This window comes from Aspergillus brasiliensis (genome assembly GCF_001889945.1).
Source record: "Aspergillus brasiliensis CBS 101740 unplaced genomic scaffold ASPBRscaffold_2, whole genome shotgun sequence".
Taxonomy (NCBI): domain Eukaryota; kingdom Fungi; phylum Ascomycota; class Eurotiomycetes; order Eurotiales; family Aspergillaceae; genus Aspergillus; species Aspergillus brasiliensis.
Window position 1 is genome coordinate 432,215 of NW_027137443.1, and position 21,931 is coordinate 454,145.

General features: G+C 51.6%; 10 protein-coding genes across 10 annotated transcripts; 7 read left to right on the forward strand and 3 right to left on the reverse strand.

Moving 5' to 3' along the window:
* The first annotated feature begins 1,226 nt into the window (after positions 1 to 1,226).
* Positions 1,227 to 3,039, forward strand: ASPBRDRAFT_37844 (glycosyltransferase family 69 protein). The gene has a single exon (XM_067623810.1). The coding sequence runs from the start codon at positions 1,313 to 1,315 to the stop codon at positions 2,888 to 2,890; it is 1,578 nt and encodes a 525-aa protein (XP_067482790.1). The 5' UTR covers positions 1,227 to 1,312; the 3' UTR covers positions 2,891 to 3,039.
* A 1,995-nt stretch (positions 3,040 to 5,034) lies between these two features.
* Positions 5,035 to 6,303, forward strand: ASPBRDRAFT_37845 (putative esterase/lipase). The gene is made up of 2 exons (XM_067623811.1): positions 5,035 to 6,153; positions 6,253 to 6,303. The coding sequence occupies exon 1, from the start codon at positions 5,268 to 5,270 to the stop codon at positions 6,147 to 6,149; it is 882 nt and encodes a 293-aa protein (XP_067482791.1). The 5' UTR covers positions 5,035 to 5,267; the 3' UTR covers positions 6,150 to 6,153; positions 6,253 to 6,303.
* Positions 6,304 to 7,506: 1,203 nt separating this feature from the next.
* On the forward strand, positions 7,507 to 9,107 carry ASPBRDRAFT_118186 (uncharacterized protein; the record flags this gene model as incomplete). Its single annotated transcript, XM_067617149.1, has 2 exons — positions 7,507 to 8,409; positions 8,457 to 9,107. 2 exons carry the CDS (start codon positions 7,507 to 7,509, stop codon positions 9,105 to 9,107), a joined length of 1,554 nt encoding a protein of 517 aa, XP_067482792.1.
* ASPBRDRAFT_373096 (uncharacterized protein) lies at positions 9,081 to 9,450 on the forward strand. The gene has a single exon (XM_067623703.1). It carries the CDS (start codon positions 9,194 to 9,196, stop codon positions 9,407 to 9,409), a length of 216 nt encoding a protein of 71 aa, XP_067482793.1. The 5' UTR covers positions 9,081 to 9,193; the 3' UTR covers positions 9,410 to 9,450.
* A 40-nt stretch (positions 9,451 to 9,490) lies between these two features.
* ASPBRDRAFT_115512 (uncharacterized protein) lies at positions 9,491 to 10,629 on the reverse strand (the record flags this gene model as incomplete). The annotated part of the gene is made up of 2 exons (XM_067616904.1): positions 9,491 to 10,533; positions 10,581 to 10,629. The coding sequence occupies 2 exons, from the start codon at positions 10,627 to 10,629 to the stop codon at positions 9,491 to 9,493; spliced, it is 1,092 nt and encodes a 363-aa protein (XP_067482794.1).
* Positions 10,630 to 11,235: 606 nt separating this feature from the next.
* ASPBRDRAFT_115557 (SD08430p) lies at positions 11,236 to 13,385 on the forward strand (the record flags this gene model as incomplete). Its single annotated transcript, XM_067616909.1, has 2 exons — positions 11,236 to 12,995; positions 13,046 to 13,385. The coding sequence occupies 2 exons, from the start codon at positions 11,236 to 11,238 to the stop codon at positions 13,383 to 13,385; spliced, it is 2,100 nt and encodes a 699-aa protein (XP_067482795.1).
* A 304-nt stretch (positions 13,386 to 13,689) lies between these two features.
* Positions 13,690 to 14,182, forward strand: ASPBRDRAFT_51290 (uncharacterized protein; the record flags this gene model as incomplete). The annotated part of the gene is made up of 2 exons (XM_067626699.1): positions 13,690 to 13,782; positions 13,871 to 14,182. 2 exons carry the CDS (start codon positions 13,690 to 13,692, stop codon positions 14,180 to 14,182), a joined length of 405 nt encoding a protein of 134 aa, XP_067482796.1.
* Positions 14,183 to 14,254: 72 nt separating this feature from the next.
* ASPBRDRAFT_116678 (uncharacterized protein) lies at positions 14,255 to 15,145 on the reverse strand (the record flags this gene model as incomplete). The annotated part of the gene is made up of 1 exon (XM_067617006.1): positions 14,255 to 15,145. The coding sequence occupies one exon, from the start codon at positions 15,143 to 15,145 to the stop codon at positions 14,255 to 14,257; it is 891 nt and encodes a 296-aa protein (XP_067482797.1).
* Positions 15,146 to 15,422: 277 nt separating this feature from the next.
* ASPBRDRAFT_37850 (Yae1 family protein) lies at positions 15,423 to 16,856 on the forward strand. Its single transcript, XM_067623814.1, has one exon. The coding sequence runs from the start codon at positions 15,754 to 15,756 to the stop codon at positions 16,390 to 16,392; it is 639 nt and encodes a 212-aa protein (XP_067482798.1). The 5' UTR covers positions 15,423 to 15,753; the 3' UTR covers positions 16,393 to 16,856.
* Positions 16,857 to 18,008: 1,152 nt separating this feature from the next.
* On the reverse strand, positions 18,009 to 19,703 carry ASPBRDRAFT_26122 (uncharacterized protein; the record flags this gene model as incomplete). Its single annotated transcript, XM_067622235.1, has 1 exon — positions 18,009 to 19,703. One exon carries the CDS (start codon positions 19,701 to 19,703, stop codon positions 18,009 to 18,011), a length of 1,695 nt encoding a protein of 564 aa, XP_067482799.1.
* Positions 19,704 to 21,931: the final 2,228 nt, after the last annotated feature.

Consider the following 21,931-nt stretch of genomic DNA (forward strand, 5'->3'; position numbering starts at 1 on the left):
TATCCTGCAGGCGGTCATTCAATGCCTCCTCTCAAAGAAGATATAGACGGGTATCTTTTTTATGGCGATTTGACCTAAGCAAGGTGACTGAAATGGAGCAGGCTCCCTTTAAGGGGAATCTGCTAAGAAGGAGGCCTACTTAAGCACTATTGGTTGCATGGGTTGTCGAGGGGTAAAAATCGTTGGGGAAAATCTAAACCCTATGCCTTTCTGCCAACTGATCATAGCAAATACCTGAAAAAGTGACATTAGTTCGTATTCGTAAGGACTTTCTGGATCGACTGATCTCAAGCTGGCGACCACGAAACAAGCGCTAACCTTAAGATACTAGATCAAATGAGTACTAGGGCCCTGGTAAGAAGTGCTAACTATCTAGTGCGCGTTGAAATGTCTCAGCGGAGACTGCTGCCTACTCAACCAGTCCCATTCCGACTAGCACTTGGGTGCTGCGGTGCTTCAATATGCTGCAGACAAATTTGGCCGTTGTCCCCTATTGATAAACACAGCTGTCAGAGTCAACAACATAGTTAGCTAGCCCACGTCAGCATAAGCTTCGTCAGGGGTCGGAAAATGGACTGGTCAGAATCAATGTGTGGCGGCACGAGACACGCCGGAAGATTGTCGGGTAGGGTTCAGACCCACCAGAAAATGACGGGTCTATTCCCGGCGAACATCACGGCGCCTCAAGAGTTAAACGAACCTATGTTAGCAACGTTATGTTGAAAGGTCCACTTTGACTTCTTAGAGGCTTACAGTTCAGTATAATTAAGTCTACATTCATCACCAATCAGACCACACAGCTTTTGCTACATTCAGGGTGGCTCGCTCGGATGATACGCAAGTATGTAATGCTACACTGAGAAAGAAAAGTAACCAGCTTCCTTGTTATTATATCACTCTTCTCAAATATCCTGGACATGCCCTACCAACATTAATCTGGCTAGATGTTCATTTTTCCAATTACATACTAATCTACAAAGCACTGCCTTGCCCTCAGCCTCGCTCTAGTGGCTGCCGTAGTAGCTATACTAGCAGCTGGACTAACCCTAGTTGGTAGGTACCTTTGCTTATTTTAGATTACTGTTGAAATAAGCACTATTTTCTTAGTAAATTGTGTTGCTCAAAATGACCAAATAGAATCTACTGATCGGCGATCACATGAATTTAAGAAAAGAAAAGGCAAAGTGTTTGTTCTGCAAAGTAAGCCTAAAAGTAAGCGCCCAAAAGAAATATGAAGTAGGCTAATCCGACTTTCAGATTCCCCGATCAGCCTTCCGCTCCGGAGTTTGACACTCTCGTGGCTGCATACATAATGGGACGATTTACGAGGGGCTTGTACGAGCCGGTCGCTCGCACCTCGTTCGAAGAGGACGAAGAGATTGAACTGGAGAGGGCCGATTTGATAGATGGGTATCCCACTCGTTCTCGAGGCTCCCGCGTCGACCGTCTCAAAGCCACTTTGTTCCAGGCATCACAAGCAGCGAAGTGGCGATTACGACGGCGCTATTCTCCTGCTACATTCACAGTCCGTAGGATTGTCTTCCTTCTGTTTTGCGTCCTGTCCGGCCTGGTCGTCACTACGTTTATATTGTTTCCATCGTATACTCACTTGCCTCCTCACTACCGTGCCCTGCAATCAGCCGTGCAAGGCTCCACAACCCCAGGTCGAGGAAACATACACAACTCTACCGTATTCATCGCAGTCAGCCTGTATGACAAGACTGGAGCTCTGGCGGGTGGCGCATGGGGTCAGAGTCTCCTGGATCTGATTGACATGATCGGGCCGGACCGTGTCTTCCTGAGCATCTACGAAAACGACAGCGATGCAGCTGGCGAGCAGGCACTGTCAGCGCTGAGCGATCGAGTTCCCTGTAACAAGTCTATCGTGTACGATAAACATTTCGACTTCACGGGCTTTCCCACCGTCACGCTACCCGATGGATCCAGCCACGTGCGCCGCGTGGCCTATCTGGCAGAGGTCCGCAACCGGGCTTTGCGTCCCTTGGATGATCTGAACCATCGGTTCGACCGCCTCCTCTTCCTGAACGACGTCTACTTCGATCCTTTGGACGCCCTGCAGCTTCTTTTCTCGACACATACCCTTGACGGCCGCCCAGACTATCGAGCCGCGTGTGCAGTCGACTTTATCAACCCGTTCAAGTTCTACGATACCTTTGCCTCGCGCGACCTCGAGGGCTACGGCATGGGACTCCCGTTTTTTCCATGGTTCACGACTGCGGGTAAAGCCCAAAGTCGCTCCGATGTACTGCAGGGGACAGATGCAGTCCGGGTGCGTAGCTGTTGGGGAGGAATGGTTGCCTTCGATGCTGGTTTCTTCCAGCCGGGCATTTCATCAGCAGCAGACACGGATCAGGCAACGTATTACCGCGGACGCCGCGTGCCTGTGCAATTTCGTGGCGAGGAGGATCTCTTCTGGGAGTCGTCTGAATGTTGTTTGATACACGCGGATATTCAAAGCTGGCCTTCTTCATCTTCTGCGGGAAAGAAGAATACTGAAGGAGAGGACGAGGAGGATTCAGGAATCTACATGAACCCGTTCATTCGTGTAGCCTACCACCCTCGCTCTTTCAGCTGGCTCAGAATTACTCGTCGGGTGGAGAGGCTTTATTCTGTCGCCCATTGGCTTTCCAGCAGTGCGTTTGGCCTTCCGGTTTATAATCCGCGGAGAGCGGAGATACCTGGAGAGGAAGTACAAGAGACGGTCTGGGTTGGGAATGAATCAGACGGAGGGGGGTCGTTTTCGGAAGTGACAAGAATCGCTAACTACGATGGATACTGCGGAAGATGGGACCTACAGGTCCTTTCTCGTAGGGAGGAGACTGGTGAAGGGGGCTGGGTGTCTGTTCCTGTCCCGGACTTGCCGTCGTAAGTCTGCCTGCTGAGCCGTGGTCTTCTGTTGGTTATTTTCATATTGATTCTTGTTGGGCTTGAACATTGCCTATTATGTATGACATTATGTTTTGCTATTACACATATAGAGGAGTATAAAAGGAATGACTTATATTATCAGCTTACGCCAAGCATAACTCGAAATCTCGTAGTGCTATATATAAGATATTCTGGTCCTGGGATGATCACTCAACTGATATAAGTAGTAATTTCCGAAGACCTCACAATACACTATTCCAGTAATACTATATAATTTGTTGGTTGGTAGGATGGGCCCCCAACTGAACTGCCGTCTCTGCTGCTGACGGTTGCCTGCCAGCTATAGGCATACTACTACTCTCTTTCTCTCCCTCTCTTTTTCTTTTTCTTTGTCTTTATCTTTCTCATTTTCGTTGTCTTTTTCTTTGTCTTTTTCTTTGTCTTTTTCTTTGTCTTTTTCTTTCTCTTTGTCTTTCTCTTTACCTTTTCTTTCTCTTTTTCCTTTCTTTTTTCTAGTACGAAACATTCTAAGACTCAAGTCTTACTGTTGAAGTGGGTTCCTCCAAGATACTTTGTTCAGCAACTATCCAGTTCAAATAAGCCTTCCTCACTTTTCGAGACTCAACATCATCTTTCCGCTTCTTTCTGCAACTCAAACGTTGAGAGATGCCGTCCCTCTTGATAGCATCATTTACTTTTCTTCCTTTCAATGTTCCATCTACAGGACCTGGTGACTTTTGATTGCTCAATTCCAGAAATAAAGCACTAGCATCCTACGCTCTGTTACTACTTCTTGCCCGGATTATTTCCTCTGAATAATGGAATCGCCATATGTATTCTTCTCTTGATGTTACCACATTACGTACTAGATTAGAAACACTAGTACTTTGTCCACTGAGAACTAGTTAAGGTAATTGAGAGCCTTTCTAACAGCACTAGTGGTAGTATTCCATTGTCGTAGCTTTAATCATGACGTCTAAGGGATGATATGAACATATAATCTGTCATGGGTTTAGCTGAGGGATGAGGAAAGTTCCAAAGCGAAGAGGTCTTATTTTCCCCGCGAAATAATAACGCTTATATTATACGTAACCATACTCCAGACCATACAGATATGTCTCCTAGTTCAGATTTTCGTATCGAACTGTAGATGTTATAACTACCTCAGCCCCCACGATTATCGGAATATAGCAAAAGATCGAGTTTCACCGATCATGCCGAGCAAATGACTCACTTGTCCTACCATGACATTTTCGAGTCTTTCCAATGACATTTGGTAAAATTCTACGAGCGTTGCTCCAACCATATGAAATGGTAGGGCCTCGTACTCCGGCGTACACTACTAGTATTGTGGTCCGTTAGTGGAACCGACCAAACTACGTACCGCTGGCGATGGCCACGCGAATATTTCCGTCATTGTGAGAACCTCCGCCTCGCTTGCTTCTCACGTAACCTTAACCTGCTGCAACGACCAAGAACGGCATCAGCCGGTAAAACATCTAGAGGATAGGAAGCTACCGACAGCTAGCAGGAAGAAAGAAGCTGAGGAGGCATGAAAGAAAGTACCAAGATACTGGAGGAGGTGGCTGGGTCCCTGGCTGGCACTGAAGAGACATCTGATGGATGGGGGCCCATCCATGTCTATAACAAAGGACAGTGGGTGAATCCCGCGGCTACTAAATCTTGAATTAGGGGATCGTTTTCGGAGTATTCCTAGTCAGAGGACCATATTGAAGGAGGAGTGACTGGATATATGTCTAATACCAGGGAGGAAGATATATTAGTGTAAGACACTGGTTTTTGAGACTTTTCTAGCAGACTCTATACGCCTATACGAGAAGATTGCCAGGCTGTGGCATAAAGACGGAATTATGATTTTTTAAGGTTATCCATATCATGAAGGTAACCGCCTGTATCTAGTTGATCTGAGTTTACATAGCCACCACAACAATTAGGAGGCTGTGTTAGACTTCATAGATGTATCATCATCATCATCAAAATACTGGAGGAAGTTAACGATAAAGTAGGAAGGACATAGAGGAGGAGGAAAGACTTGACCAGATATCTGAGCAGCCACTCAGATATATAAAGCTGCTGGAATCTGCTGTTGTAGTTGGTCTTTCTTTTCTTCTCCAGATAGCATAGACTTGTGATGCTTATGTCATCTTAGTTTCCAGGCTCTCTCAGTGAAACAAGAGAAAATTACATCGTTCGTCACAACTCTGGTGCCTACCAAACCTCCTATTCATATTCTGCCTCCTACCGATCATCAACCTACACCAGTGTTGCAATTGCTCTCTGGCTTTTGACCCGAGCCGATCTCACCTTTCGTGTCTGTCTGTCTGTCTGTCTTGGCAACGGCCAACAACCCCGCAATGATGTTCATCGTTTACCTTTATTACAAAGCCGTCGCATTCGTGATCAGGCGGTACATCGCTCCCGGGAAAAAGATAGAACCCACGCCAGATGACGTGTATCAGATTCCGTCACGCGACGCCGGACGGACCATCAAAGCCCACGTCTACCGCAACGCAACCGCATCCACAGGGCTCACCGGCGTGTTGATCAATTTCCACGGCAGTGGATTCATGCTCCCTCGTCACGGCGCCGACGATGCATTCTGTCGCCAGATGAGTCGCGACACCGGCCGGACCGTCTTCGATGTCCAGTACCGCCTCGCACCGGAGAACCCCTTCCCCGCCGCGCTCAACGATGCCGAGGATGTCGCCAAGTGGGTTCTGGGACAGCCCGAGAAATATGATCGGGGCCGTGTCTCTCTCGGCGGCTTCAGTGCGGGCGGGAACCTTGCCCTGGCCGCCGCGGCCAACCTGTTTCCGCCAGAGACCTTCCACTCCGTTCTGGCGGTCTACCCCGTGGTAGATATCCATACGGACCCGGCCATGAAGACGGCCCCGGATACTTCCGGCCGACCCATCCCGCCTGCCTTTTCGAGGATTTTCGACCGGTGTTATGTGCAAACGGGATATGATGCCCGCGACCCGAGGATCTCACCGCTCTATGCGAGTGCCGACCGATTCCCCGCGCGCGTGCTGATTGTCACGGCGGCCTGCGACAAATTGGCGCCTGAGGCGGAGGCGCTGGCGGAGAAGATTGCCAAGGAACAACCGGGGAAGGAGGTGGTGCGGCAGCGAATGGAGGGCTGCAATCACGGCTGGGATAAACGGGCTCGTCCGGGAACCGTGCAGGGGGATGCCAAAGAGAAGACGTATGCGATGGCGGCAGCCATGCTGTCGGAGTAGATATCTAAATTGTTTTCTACGGAGTTAGAGATGTAGCAAAGACGCATTGATTATATATACAGGAATTTTTCCATCCCACTCTCATTTTTCTCTAGATACATACCAGCATGAGGTAGACTAAAAAGCGGTGAGGAACTGAGGATAGTCCAGGTATGGGGACGGTTAAGACTCCAGCCATCCATGGAAACATCAGACCACCCCATCACCATCCCCCCTCCTGCCTAGTCTGGCACTAGGGAGCGACCGACCCCATCAGTTTCAATTGATCCGCATGCTACTGGACGAGACGGGAAAAAAAGCGTGATGAAGAGAAGGGTCTGGAAAAAATCAACAACCCAGGAAGGTCAGGAACAGTGGGCCGCCCATGTCAATCCTTATTATGAAGCGGCGGTTCCTGACCTTAAGCCATGGTGTTGCAGTGGCTGAAACCGCGGTTGACGCTGTGTGGTGGGCGACTGACACTCGCGGCCCTACCCTATACCCTACTTCATAGCCCGATTGAGGGGGGGTGGTGTTTCAGAACAGGAGGAGGGAGGTAACTAACGTTATGAGGATTACGCGGGTAACGTATCCACGGCCCTGGTGCCTGAGTCGGTCCCGAGGATGAGAGGAACATGGCAGACAGTTTGGTTGGTTACTGTCAGTTCACAATGACTTTTATCACTCTTTTTCACATCTTTTTTTAAGTTCTGCTGACCACAGGGGATATCATCAGGATCATCTGAGTAAAAGTGCCATCATTATCAACGTACTGATTCTGCAACGATCTTTTCCCAGAACTTGCTGGTTCTTCCCCCATACACACTAACTAACTAACCCCCATAGTGGATGCCTCCGCCGCCGTTTAATGAGGAAGAATCGGTCAGGCGGGCCGTGGGTCGCAATAATAACAATAACGAACGTGAAGGCCCAAATCAGGTTGTCGCATTGCCTCTGCTCCTCACTGTTGGCCCGCCGCAGAGTAATCCTCGCTCTCATTAGCTCATTCCCTCTCGTTGGACTCCTCCTCCTCCTCCGTCCTCACTTGATGAGTCGCTCTCCTTTCCCTCTCCTTCTCCCTGCCCGTCTCTTTCCAGATTTCGCCCCTCCCCGCAAGTCGGATGCTGCTCGAGAGCACCTCCATCTCGTCCACCGTGCTTCCAGTACTGTGGACGAGCCATCTAGCGTCGCGCCATTCGCGTTCTTGATCCTCGAACCCCCTTTTCTTTCTCTTTTTACTTTTATTTATCTCTTATTGCCCATCTTCTTAGTTTTCCCCGATCTACCCTATCGGCGTTATTGTTATTAGTGTCATTTTTTTCTCCGGGATACATGCTCCATGTGTGATTAAACGATCCCGCCTATCGCCAATTGCATCATGGAGCCGATCAATTTCACCGAGGGGGACGAATCTCGGTACCGCACGGAGGTTCTTCTGCTGCCCTCCGAGGAATCAGAAACTGCGCAGGAACAAAAATTGCTGGAGGATGCACGTCAACTGGGGCTCAAGGTGCCGGAAGTCGAGGTGGTGTCTTCTCTGGCGGCATCCATTGCCTCCGGGATGGTGGACTTGTCCTCGCCCATCCGATCCTCCGGTTCCTCGACCGATCGCAACTCGACATACGAAGTCGTTCCGCCCCTCGAGACCCCGTCGCAGATCGATCAACTCGCCTCCTCCCTCTCCGATTTCACCGTGGCCTCCGAGCCGGTCCAAGGTGGCAGCACTCGGTCGTTCGCGTCCATGTCGACTCGGCCGACATCTTATAGCTCATTTGAGGGACGGCTGGCGCCGAGGGTAGAAAATCTCGCGGCGAGGCCACCGGGGAACCGTGCGTCCATGTTTAGCATGCCCTCCGCGGACAAACGGGAAAGGAGAAAATCAACGCTCAAGTCGGCCATCGGGAAGATCCATTTCAGGAAGAAGCGATCCCCATCTCCGGTCCCTCTTCCGCCGGCCGCGCAGATCACCGTCGCCAAGGGCGAGAGGGGCGTCGAACGAGTATATGTCGAGTCGAGACCGTCGGAAGCACAAAACACCGATTCTACCGAGGAAGATAAACAGGTTCTCAGGCTGGAGATCCCCGTCTTCGACAATGACGCGATGCAGCGAAGCTTGGATGATCCACAATTGTACCAGATGCGCGAGTCCCATATAGCGGAGAGAAACCGGCACATTGCGTTCCAGGACGCTTTCCTGGCACAACTGCGACGGAGACAGCAATCTATCGTGGCGGACCAGCTTGCGGAGAACAAGCGCGCGGAAGAGAAGAAGCGTGAAAAGGTTCGTCTCCATACCGAAGGCTGTATCATGATTGCTGACTCTAGCAGAACACGGCCGATGCCGTTCGCATGGAGGAACGACAGCTGACAGTAGAAATGGAGCAAATGCGAGAATTCGAACGCGCGAAACTCAACTCGCGCACGCGCATCAAGTACATGGAAGGGTTCTTTAACAACTCGAGCCCCCCGCCATCGCCCGTCTCCGGCTCGAAAGCCGACGCGGTGCCGAGTCGCAAGTTCACCGCGCAACACAAGGCGCAGTTGGCACAAGAGTATCATGACCACAACTCCATGGACCAACTGCATCAAGCCAAGATCAAGGTGTTGCGCGAGCGCCAAGAACTGCGACTGCAAGAAGCCATCGCCCGCATGGAACGAGAGTTGGACGATCTGATCGACAAGCATGCCTTGGAGTTTGCCCAGCTGCAGCAAAAGCATCAGCAGGAAGAAGCCGACATTTTACAAGCGTTTGACGTGAAGAAGTCGCGGTTACGACATCGCTGGGCCCTGGAAGAAGCCGTCTTGCGCAAGACCCTGGAAGAGCAACACGGGCAGCCATACGGGCCGCTGCCGCCTTTGTCGTTCAGCGACTCGCATTATGAAACGCGCGACTCGGCCATCTGCGTGTCCGACCAGACAGGAGCTGCCAGCGGTGATGAGGGACCGGTGCACCAGAAGAGAGGGGGACAGGTGCTTTGATTACGATGTGATGCCCTAAGTGATACCCTTTCCTTTTTCCCTCGGTCTCATCATGCATATATGCAGTTCCATATACTACTATACTAATGTCTCATATACTTCTTATCTTATCTGTATCTAATTACTTTCTTGTCCCTCCTTGGCTTTCTTTGACATTTCTTGTTGCTGCTGGTGCTGTTCAGGAGCGGCATCGAGCATCAGCCGCTTTTATACAGGTTCATTTCATGTGCATAGCGTTGATAGTGGATATTCCCCTAATAGACTTGCTTTTATGTTTGAATAGTCCACATATCACGGGTTAAATTCTAACAAATCTTGGAGTATCTTAAGGCACAGCTCGCTAGTCAATGCAGCCAGTAAACGCCAATAAGCAAACGAGGCCATCAATCAGCATCAGAAACCGGCGAAGCAGACCCAACCTCCTTACTACTATTCCCACGACGCTTTGCCAACCGCTCTAACAACGTCTCAACCCTTCCATCCCCGCCCGTCATAACCCCCTCAGTCTGCTTATCTCTCCCACTATCCCCAATCACCACCGCCCGTTCCACCACCCCCGTATTCGAGATCTTAAACCTCCCCACACGCCCATCCTCCCACTCCACCCGCACATACACCGCTTCCAACGCCGTCGGCGCCAACGACACAATTCCCAGCTCATTCTTCGCTATGCGCGTCTCATCCCCAGCACCATTACCACCAGTAGCAGCAGTTGTAGAAGCATTAGGACCGAGGATATCCCTCTCCCACGGCCTCTCATCATCCTCATAGATAGCATCATCATCATTTACTCCGCGTGTCACAACACCTAACTTTTCTCGTAGATATCGCACCGCATCGCACCGTAAATGCCATACGACGAGTTGCTTTCGCACTTCCCGAACAAAGCTCTTGAGATCTTGTTTGCGCGTTTTGTGTTTCCATGGTTTGAGCTGCTCCTGCTCCTGTTCCTCATCCATCGCTTCTTCTTCGCCTCCGTCACCACCATCCTGGGCAGTAGAAGAAGGTAAAAACACCCTCTCCAACTTCCTCACATCCACCACCGCCGGAACAGTATGTTTATGCACACGCACTTCCCTCCTCCCCTTCCCATCTTGGGTCTTGTGAATACTCCGTCGAAGGAGGATGTAGTACGGTTTCGTGTATGTGCCGTCGCGCGCGCAGATGTCGATTCGGATGCCTAGGAGGTTGTTGTTTGGGGATTCAGATGTCGGGGAGGGGTCGGTGAAGGGAAAGGTGGTTGTCGAGAAGGCGATGCGGTGGTGGTTGGTTTGCGCGTGGGTGGAGGTGCTTTGGATGAGGGGGGAGATGTCGGTCCATTTATTTTGGGTAGTGGTTTGGGGTTGAGATTTGGAAAGCCGTTGCAAGGGCCGCGAGGAGAGGAGACTGCTTGTTAGGATGCGACGGCGGTGTTGGAGGGTGCGGACTGCGCGGTGGTTAGTTTCAGTGTTTTGGGAGGATTTGGGGACGGACTTTCTGCGCGGATGGAGGAGATTTCGGAGTCGAGATCGTCGGTGTCCATTTTTCTTGGTATAGGGGTTGTGTTTGGTGAGTATGGATGAATGCAGCTCCGGGCGGAGATACTATGCTGGTGGTGGTGATAGGCGTGTTTGTTGACAGGCGCAGTATCACGTGAGGAATCCCGGCCCGCGGCTCCTTTCAAGGTTGCAGTTCGATTGGCGGGTGAATTGTATCCTGGTCGGTGATCCACCGCGCTGGGTCTGGGAATTTAGGTACTAACGTAGTCCTTCCTTGCTTTGGGAGGGAGTCGTGAATGTTTATCCCTGAATAGGCTATTGAGGTGTATGTTGAATAGACTGGTTATTGTCACGGTTTGTATAAGTAGCAACCTATGATAAAGAGAGGTAGTTTAGCTACGTGAATTATGCTTGGAGGCTCTGTGTCACACAGGATTACCCCAGCACGAGATTCTTACTAGTAACAACTTAACAAGGTATTCATCTGAAGAATCAGGATCGCCGTTAATGCGCATCATTAATAATGACGGCTGCCCGTAGCCAATCATAGGGACACATCGCCCGTTCCAGCCAAACAGCTGGGGACAAACCAGCTATCGCTTGAGGCCAGCTTGCCTCAAGTTCACTCGCCTCTCTCTCCACCACGTCGAATGGATGCCTCATCCCGGCCAGCTCCATTCCTTCCTTTATCTCCCTCTTCCCGCGTTCCCCCTTTCTCCGCTTCCTCTTCCCTCCATGACCCTGCGGATCCCTACGCTTCTCACGAACATCGTCATTCCGCAGCGGATCGCCCTCAGGAGGTGGAACTCCGTTCTCTAGCATGCAGCACCGACACGCGTGAACACGACCACGACCATCCTTTGCATTACACAGACCACCTCCCCTCTGACCATCGTCCCGGAGACTCCGCCTTTCTTTCGCCCTCTCCATCTGAGCCCGACCACTCCGACTCGGACGCCCCCAGTCACTCTCTACACTCGCGACACCCGCACGCTTCCTCCCATCGTGGCAAATCCCCCATGAAGCGCAAAGGCCGCACGGTCTTGAAACGCCGCTCCAAGCCCTCCTTGACCATAGCGACGGGCCAGAACGGCTACGCGAGCGACAGCATGGACTCCTCCATCGAGATGCGCAAGAGGGACACCTCGGTCGAGTCTACGTCCGCGCGAGCTAATCGCCTCATGTCCCGTCCTAGTTTCACTCTTGACCAAGATCCCCCAATGACCCCGCAAACGCCCGCCATGACGACGACCTCGTTCGCGAATCTGCCGGCCAGCGATCGGAGAAACTTCCTGCTGCTGTGTGTGCTATACTTCCTCCAGGGTATCCCCATGGGGCTGGCCACCGGGTCGGTCCCGTTCCTACTGAAGCCGTACCTGTCGTACGGTCAAATCGGTGTCTTCTCCCTCGCATCCTACCCATACTCGTTGAAGCTGCTTTGGAGTCCGATCGTTGATGCTATCTGGAGCCGGCGGTTCGGCAGACGCAAGAGTTGGATCACGCCTGTCCAGGTCATCGCGGGATTGGCCATGATTTACCTGGGCGGACGCATTGAGGAGATGATGAAGGAGGCTGGCGCCAATGGAGGTGCTGGCGTCTGGAAGTTCACATACTGGTGGTTCTTGCTGGTGTTCTTCTGCGCCACGCAGGATATTGCGGTCGATGGATGGGCAATCACGCTTATGTCGCCACCGAATATCTCCTACGCATCGACTGCCCAGACGGTGGGATTGACCGCCGGACACTTCCTGTCTTACACTGTGTTTTTGGCGTTCAATTCGGCCGACTTTGCTAACCGCTGGTTCCGGGCCGTTCCTGCGGAGGGTGGGTTGCTGTCGCTGGGCACGTACCTGAAGTTCTGGGGCTGGGCGTATCTTGTTGTCACCACCTGTCTGGCCGTCATGAAGAAGGAAGACCGGACGCATGATCGCGACAGTATCATGGACGTGTACCGCAGCATGTGGAATGTGCTGAAGCTCAAGAACATCCATACCATCATCCTGGTGCATCTGATTGCCAAGATCGGTTTCCAAGCCAACGACGGCGTGACGAGTCTGAAGCTGCTGGACAAGGGATTTGGCCAGGACAACATGGCGCTAGTGGTGCTGATTGACTTTCCTTTTGAAATCGGACTGGGATACTACGCCGGCAAGTGGTCGACGGAGTACACGCCCATGCGGCTGTGGTGCTGGGCGTTCATGGGACGACTGGCGGCGGCCGTCCTGGCCCAGATCACGGTGATGATTTTCCCGTCGGCCGAGCAGGTCCCGTTCTGGTACCTCCTGACCGTGATTGGAGAGCATGTGTTTTCGACCTTCATGAACACGGTGATGTTTGTGGCGGTGTCTGCATTCCATGCGCGCATCGCCGACCCCAGCATCGGCGGTACCTACATGACGATGCTCGCGACGTAAGTAGATTCTGCCTACCATAGTCTGACCTGTACTAATCATCTACTAGTGTCTCCAACCTGGGTGGTACATTCCCTCGATACTTTATCCTGAAGCTGGTGGACATGTTCACCGAGGCGACGTGTGTTCCGCCGACGGTGCCACCGGCGGCTGAGGAACTGAAGGGTGACCTCGTCACGGAGGCCTTCTCATGTGCACTGGAGCCAGACCGGACGCGCTGCGTTAACGGAGGAGGCACCTGCCACGTCCAGCACGACGGATACTACACGACCAACATCCTGTGCGTGTTGATTGGCGTCGTGACATTTTTCTTCTTCATCCGGCCGGCCGTTTTGAAACTGCAAGGTCTGCCTCTTCGGGCGTGGAGACTAGCCCCGGGCAGACACTAGCCAATACATGATGTAACTAAATATAGCATAAACCAAAACCTCGAGAGTCTAGACATGAAGAATCAGACGGATGCACTGCAAGTATACAGATGACACTTTGTGCGAGGGTAAGCGAGAGCCATGGTTGGTTTTTTGGTCCGGATCCCTGCATTAGCGGAGATGTGAAGCACTAGTGTCTGATCTGCAGACTGTACGGAGTACTCCGTAGTCTATAAATATGATCCCAACCTCCTCTAGTATCTCTCCCAAGTTCTGTCCTCCCACCAATTCCCAGTGTGACTACTACATAAATAGTAGTATCAAAATGAAACTCCCCACCATAACTAGTACCCTCCTCCTCCTCCTCATTCCTCCAGGAGCATACACCTCCTCCTTTGAAACCCTCCGACCTAAAAACGTATGCCCCTATCCTCCCCTACCACCATGTCATTTTCCTCATAGGTATCCCCCACTAACTTCAGAAATAACCATGATATAAAATAAAGTGGGACCTCCGCCTCTTCACCCCCGGCTGCGACCCCAACACCACCAGCTTCGACTTGTCCATCTTCCACCGCCAGGGTATCTCAGCCACAGATGGCTGCGAGACTTTAGATGTCGCTAGCGTGAATATCTCTGCCGTGGATACGTTCTCGTGGAAGAGTCCTGGGGCGACGACGTATGATTTATGTTTGTATGATGTGTGTGGGGGTAATGGGAATGGAAGGACAGAGGTTATTCGTGATGGGTGGGAGGTGTGTGTGAGGTATTGGGGGTGGTTGGGGTGGGGGGTTGTGGAGCATGGGGGGAGTTGTTAGTCTCTCATAGCATTCACTGGTTGATGGGTTGATTTGTAGTATATATACAGAGTGGAGATTAGTAGTAGTATACTATGAAATACTTATATCTCTCACAGCACAATCAACCAACACCCTCGCATACCCCCTATGTAACCTTCCCACCCACGCCGGAATAATCTTCTGCTGCTGCTGTTCTTCACCGACGATCTCATAATCATGCGCCGAGGCAAACCGTACATCGACCACCTCTTCCCCGTGGTATATATACACATCCGAGATGTTAATCTCGTGTCGGCCTCCGCTCATCAATCGCCACGGGTATCCCCATCTTGCTATCTTTTCGAAGAACAGGCGTGGTTCGTCGGGCATGCGCCATGATAGGAGGAGGCCTGTTGTAGGGGAGGAGTGTTGGATGGTGAAGGCGGAGTTGAGGAGGGGGCGGGGGGGATCTTTTTCAAATCCTTTTGTGTGGTCCTCAGTTCGGTGGTTGTAGGATTTGGTGGTGAAGATGGATGAGAGTCTCTTTGTGAGTGTGGTGTCTTTCGGTATAGGTGTAGATGTAGGTATGAATTCTGGGTCTGTAAGGCCTGTATCTCCCGGACTGTAGGATTTATTCTTGATTAGACCGATGATACTCCCTTCCACTTTTAAAGGACGGGTGTTGAGGAGTGTGAGGATCCAGGCGTTGGTGAGGGTTGCTTTGTTGATATTCTTAAAGTCATAGGGTTTGGGTTGAGATTGGAGAAGAGTAGTGTATCGCTTCACGAGCGATTTCACTGGGATATGTTTGGCTTCGTAGACGTCGATTTCGGGACAGTGTTGGGTTGTTGGATTGCTGGGGGTGCGGAGGGCCAGGCTTGTAGTGGTGGTTGGGTCGACGGGGGGATATTTGGCTTCGAGGGTGGAGAGGTAGCGGTGGGTGGTGTAGGTGAGGATGGCGGGGGGTGTAGATAGGAGGATGAGGTGATGGAATCGAGGCATTAGTTGTGATGATTGACAGTACTAGTAGTATCTAATAGGGTGGATAAGTAGATGAGAATTGGTGTGGTGTGGGGATATATAACCGTTAGTGATATAAGCAGTAGAGAAAGCAAATGCAGACGAGGTTTATACCGAGCAAGGTAGAAGTACTAGAAGCTATTGATATATATAGGAAGATCATTCAGTTAAGGTAGTAAGATTAGGCTCCGAAAGGATTCGGTCGTATGACCTTATAGTCAGCTTAGTGGTTGTCTACTATTACTGGGATAGTGTACATGCGCTGAAGGATTAGATGATGAGGTGAGAAAAGGCTGAACCTGATACGAAAACAGTATCTCGGCATGAACGACAGAAAACAAAATACTATCTAGCTCGATTAGAACCCAGTCTCTTCACCATAATTTGACTGTCAATGATATAACTTGTTCCTGTTCTGCATACAAAGTAGATAAATAAACTCCCCACCATCTCCGACCCACTCCGCCAGCCGATCATCTCATCGCATCACTTCCCCGCCAAATTTTTCCAACACCAACACCACCATCATCATCACACACTTACATACAAACAACAGAACTACAATCCCAAAACATATAACAACTACCAAAATGTCCACCCTCGACGACATCTTCGGCTCCTCCCCCCCACCCACAACCCACCACTCCCATCCCACCACCACCACCACCACCTCGTCTAACGAACCCTCCGACCTCCCCTCCCTCCGCCGCCAACACGTCACAGCCGGCTACCGCGACGGCATCAGCGCCTCCAAAACCGCGCACGTCCAATCCGGCTTCGACGCCGGGTTTCCCATCGGCGCACAACTCGGCATGCGCACGGGTACTATCCTGGGTATTCTCGAGGGTGTGTTGCGCGGGTACGACGATAGTCAGAAAGCTGTGGTGAAGAAGTTGCCTGCTGGTCGGAGGGGTGTCAATAATAATAGTACCAGTTCGACTGCTGCTACTACGATCAGTGAGGAGGACCGTCAAGCTAAGCGAGCGGAGATACTAGCGCTGTACCAACAGGCCGTGAAGGAATTGGATGTGCGGAAGGTATTCGAGGGAATTAGTGAGAGGGAGATTTCCGAAGGGGAGAAGGCTGAGGTTAGGTTGGGGAGACAGGGTGAGGGGGTGGTAGGGAAGTGGGAGGAGAAGGTGAGGGTGCCGAGGTGGGAGGAGAATATGGATGCGTTGGAATTGAAGGACACTACTGATGGGAGGGAGGTCGAGGAGGAGGATAGTTGAAGCTGAGGGATGGATGGGATGGTACTTTTTTTCACCTCTTGATCCTTGCGGGCCCTTGCGCCTGTCGGGATTTAAGAGGATGTCAGCTCAGCCTAGCCCGCTGGACTTTTTACAGGCGGTCGAGCAGGAACTCTCTGCTTGCTTGTATGCAGCTCTGCCACTGCATACGTCGGGGTCTGCCTTCGGGCTCGCTCCTCCCCCTGCTGCTGCTGTCGGGACGGCAGGACAGGATGGCCGGAGGGTCGAGACGGGATGTGGCTGCAAGGTACAGGGGAATGCATGGTGCAGCTATGGCTGGTTGGTGGTAGTTAGGAGCTGAGGTGGATGGATTAATGGCAACTACGGAGTACACTAAGTGTGAATGGCATGGATAATGCCTATCATCATAGTATTGAAGATAGTGCGATTGGCTGGTGTTCAATACCGCCACTAAGCCTATCTATCCATTTATACAAAGAAAGTTCTTACCTAGATACGATAGACAAAAACTCAATGCACAAGAACAAATTAACCATTCAACCAAGACCACATTGCATTGCCACTACAAAAGTACCACCAGACTAAAACCTGCTTAACGACGCCGAGTCATTCACAGTGAACAAAGCGCTATCTAGATCTTCACTAATCTTTCAAGGGATATCCCTAGTAAGCCGAGCTCTCTCTCTCGGCCACATCCCTCCTCCAAGGGATAAATGAATAAAAAATGAATGAATGAATGAATAAAGCAAGTATCTACCAACTTACTTAGTTACTTCCCGTCGAATAATATTTGTCAATTCCCCCCTCGCTGGAAAAACCCCACACATGCCGGTGAAAATTCTTCCAGCTGGGTAGGAATTCTGGGCTTTTTGTGGGTTCGTTTGTTTTGGTTTGGTTGGATTGGGAAGGAGGATATGTATTTACATTCATTGTAGTGTAGATGATAGCTACTCCGTAGTTACGGTGGGAATGGGAATTCACCGGGGGTTTTTTGTTCATGAATGTGGTTTCTTTGTTTTGGTATATGGTATGGTATGTTATGGTGTGAGATAAACTCAGTAATGGATGTAGGAGTGAGTGAGTGACAGGCGCCCGGATGGGCAGTGGGCAATTGCAAACAGTAATGTGTAGTGAGTGAGTGTCGTGCTTAGAGCGAGTGACATAGGTAGACAGACAAGGAAATGGGTGTCATGATGGACACAGGTACAGACAGACATCAGCATAAATCAATAAGGTGAAAAAAAGAGTGGTATGAGACCAACTATCGTAATCAGTCGTTGCCTCATCGTTACATTCATCATCGCAGTGCATTCGCATTGCATCGTTTGGAGACTGCCGGAGAGATTTCCATCTCGGCGGGTTTCTTGTCTCGTCAAGTCATTGATTGGACATGGGCATCGATTGTGCCGCGCATCCATCGTATGTGTGAATTGTCATCATCGCCAGTAGGAATTTGGCGGGTCGTTGCGTTCAGCGTCATAAACATTAGATCAATCATGGGGAACCATTCAGTATCATCGGTCATGGCCGTTAGGGTGGTTTTCGGTAGATCGTGGCAAATAGCCGTACATCATTCAACGCCGTATCGGACTTTTGGTTTCGAACAGGAAGCAAAATGGAAAAAAGATAGGGAATAACTACATGGGTCTGCGAGTTCGAGGAGGTGTAATGTCGCCGTGGCAGCCCAGTACACGCAAGGACTCCCACACTCGTTTATAGAGTGGAGGTCGTGCCAGGGATAGGATGGCCTTGTCGGATCGCTCTTCGCGGCACAGTGTACACATTTTCTCCCGCTCCGGGGATAGTGACTTCTTCGAGTCAGACCGGGGTCGGCGTCGCGACTTCGCCTGCATGGCAGCAGCCGTCGTTCGATCAATATCGATGGTGCGTGCTTGACCACTGCTTCGCCTTGACTGTGGTGGCACCAAGGAAGTCGTGGATGGAGCAACCAATCGCAATGTCTGAGCCGCTGGCCGCAGTGCCTCTCGTGACCGCGCCTTGACGGTCTTCCGCGCAGGAGACGGGCAGAGGTCCTCTGGGGGCTGATCCGGCATCGAGGAGAACTTCTCCAAGCGATTGCTATGCTGACTGTTGGGGGTCTGCGGAGGTTGAAGCTTTGGTGCCGACTTGGCTACCCGTAGATGCACTCGACTGCGGACCTTTTTCAACGTATCCATTGGCTTCTTGGACAGCGACTTGGGATCCGCCGACTCAGTATCCGAGTCGGATTCCCACACAGACTGCTCGCAGTAAGCGGGTCGTGACGCTGAAGTGGATGGACGATCTCGCGCCGAGCCGGCGGTGGGATAGCGTTCCAGCAGCGGCGACCCGGGACCGGGGCTAGGTACCGGACTGGGACAATCATTGGCAGGTATAAACATTGCTTGCTCGAAATGAGTGACGTGTGGCTCCATCGTCACCGGATTAATACGAGACGGAGGGGAGATCATTGACGGAGCAATGGGAGGCCGGATGGGCGGAGGGGGACCCTTCCTGCCACTGTGGGCAATACCACTCCGCGCTCCATTGGGTAGAGATGGCAATGGCTTCCCACGGTGGGAGGGAGGGTCATGACTGTCTCCGTGGTGCATGACCAGGGTGTCCGACGACGCGTTCGGCGTCGCGGTGTGCGGTCTTCCTTGCCGTACGGGTGTGGAGGGCTGTGTACACAAAGTTACCTGGGATTGAGTCAAGGGAGTGGATGAACACGGATATACGTTGTTTCTAGGGCTAGGCGGAATGGGCGGGGCGTGTACAGGTAGAGACTCTACCGCTGAGAGGGCGTTGTCGGGATAAATGGGAGCAGAGTAGTTGGAGGAGAAGGAGCTGCTTGGGGTCAAGTCTGGGGTAGCTTCGGTCTGGACCGAACTGAACGAGCTGTGGTCGTGATTCACAGAGGCTGTCCCCCACGGACGGGCTGATGTGACCTGCTGAAGCCCCAGCTGATGTTCCAGCTCCACCACGGACAAGGTAGATCGGTTGTTATTGGATCGCAATCTCGCAGATTCACCGCGGGCAGTGACGGCAAAGGGAATGTCTTTAGAATACACCGAGGATACCATCGAATACGGGTTACCTTCTTCACTGCCTCTCACATCGCGACTGTCCGGTCGACGAATGCCCCAGGGAGAGGCGCCTCCTGGAGTGTCCTCCAGGTAGAACGGATCAGGAGTCGACTCGTCCACAATCTCTGGCCCTCTCACTGTGTAAAAGGATGATGCCCGCTTCCTGGATGGCGCCACCAGTGGCACAATGCTAGCTGTCTGTGATCGATTCCGGCAGCTGTGGAAGGCGTTGGATTCGCCGGGAGGCCGAGGATATCCGACAGCCATGGGCTATGATTGTAACGCCGAGATGAATTTGACGTGGTGCATTCAGACACGCAGAAACTTCAGAAATGAAAGGGACGGATGCAGCTCATACAGATTTCAAAAGGAAGGACTAGGTGGAAACGAAAGAATGAGGATGGCCAGAAAGGAAGACAGGGCAAGGGCGGACGGGATATGTTTATACATATCTTCCCCCCAAAATAACAGTGATGCCTACCTTGGCCTAGGGCAGCTCCATTGCTGGATGGTGGCTAGGTCGCGGAGGAGCCCCGGCGCATGCCAATGCAGAAAGGCGTAAACAAAGCTCGAACGTCCGAGCGCACTGAGGTTGAGGACCTATCAAACCTTACATGGTCTCCTTCGGTAGGGATGGGGATGTGCAGCAAGGCGGCCGACCATAGATACTGGAGCAAGGGAGGCCCCGGAATCCCGATCCGCAACCTTGTTGACGCGGGGTCCTGGTTTTCTGACTCGGCATTATAACTTTGTGCTGTTTCCATGGAGTTTCAGACTCGGCCTGGGAATGGTATCACGTCAACAGTCGCTGTCCACGGCGTTGCAATCCTCCAGTGTTGCCGCTTGTCAGTTGAGTCCAAGACCCTGCCTTCATCGCCATCTGCTATCTGCTATCTACTCCCAATGTTCAGATCTGGCAGCGCAAAAATGGGACCTGCATGCAGACATCGACCGGTCCTGCATGATGTGCCGCTATGGAGTAGTAGCGCGACTACCGATAGCGGAGCTTGTTGCTGAATGAGACTTGTCGTCGCGTTCAGAGTGACTTGGAGCTACTTGCATCGATATTGTTCTGAATTCTGCCGGCAATTCCTGAGCAGTAGACAGTGGACACAGGCTGGGTCTGCTCCCAGGAAGCTCATCTGAGAAACCATGAAGAGGTGGGTGTGGATGGCAGGACATGCCGGCCTCAACCACGGCTCTGGTGGCCGATCGGCAGCCGATCCTTGGGTCTGGCCTGGTTGTCCGTGACCTCCATCGCTTTGTTGCGGGTCTTTCTTCCGGTCATAGTCTAAACCTCGAGCGAAAATTAGGTCAGTCCGTCAAAGCTGCTAGTGCGTAGTTAGTCTAAGTTTCCGACGTAGATTATCGATGCTAAAATGACACAGTTTGGAGGAGATCATTCGGAGGAGATCCATCAGCCACGGCTGCTTCGTGGCAATTGGCTATACAAAGACTATGCCACGACCCGCATTCCAGAATTTCAGGTTGCTGCGGCTACTGCGGTCAGGCATTGGAGATCCTTCCAGTGCAAATATCTATGGAGCTTCGTCGCTTTCTATCGGGTGGTGCTCTGGGTATAAGAAGGTCTTGCCCCCCCACGCATTTATTCTCCGAAACGGCTGGCTTGCCGTCCTGCTAGACTTTGGTTCACGTCCTTGCTGCGAACTCTGCAGAAAATTGGCCTCTGGACGAAAGAGGCTCCCCTAGCTGCTTGAACCGGTCGGTCTTGTTGCACATGAAATTTCTTCCTCTCGTCTAGGGTTTCTGTCTGGCCAATTGCTTCCATCGGCGGCAATCGTCCTGCACCGTTCCTCTTTGAAAGAGCAAAATCGTCTCATCGCAAGACCATTGCAAGCTGAGCCATGCCGTATCTTGTCGGCAGGTTGGTATACTATCTTCAGCACCATGCCTCATTTCGTTCCCGTGTCACTGATCATAGATGGTAACATGTCCATTGTGTTTACTTCGGGCGAGGCCACTCTGGCTATGGCCTGGGGCTGCAGTGACTGACAGTGTGGCTTTACCAGACCTTGTCGTACAAATTTAGCAAACATCTAGACCGTCGGGGAAGCACGAAGTTGCATGGCCCGCATTCCCGGAGCTGTGCATGACGATGTGGTTTTGCATTTACTCATGCAGCTCTCCAAAACTGCCCCGCTGGTTATGCATTTGTATCTTTTTGCACACCAGTTCAGTGTACGGAGTAGATGGAGGATCACTTGTGTAGGCCCATTGGATGTGTGAAGGCAGGGGTTTGAACCGATTTCAGTATCCCCATATGGACAATAGTGGAGAAGCTCCAATTCTTGCCAATCATTAGTAGATGACTCCCGGCGTTCTCTTGCATTTCTATTGAAAGTTCTTCACGGGTACTTCGGGATCCAGCGCACGATCCTGACGCAATCTGAGCAGCTAGAGACTGTTACTTGCATGGTATCAGGTTGAGCTGACTACTTGTGCGCAGGCATAAACAGTCACTGCTTGTCCTGCCA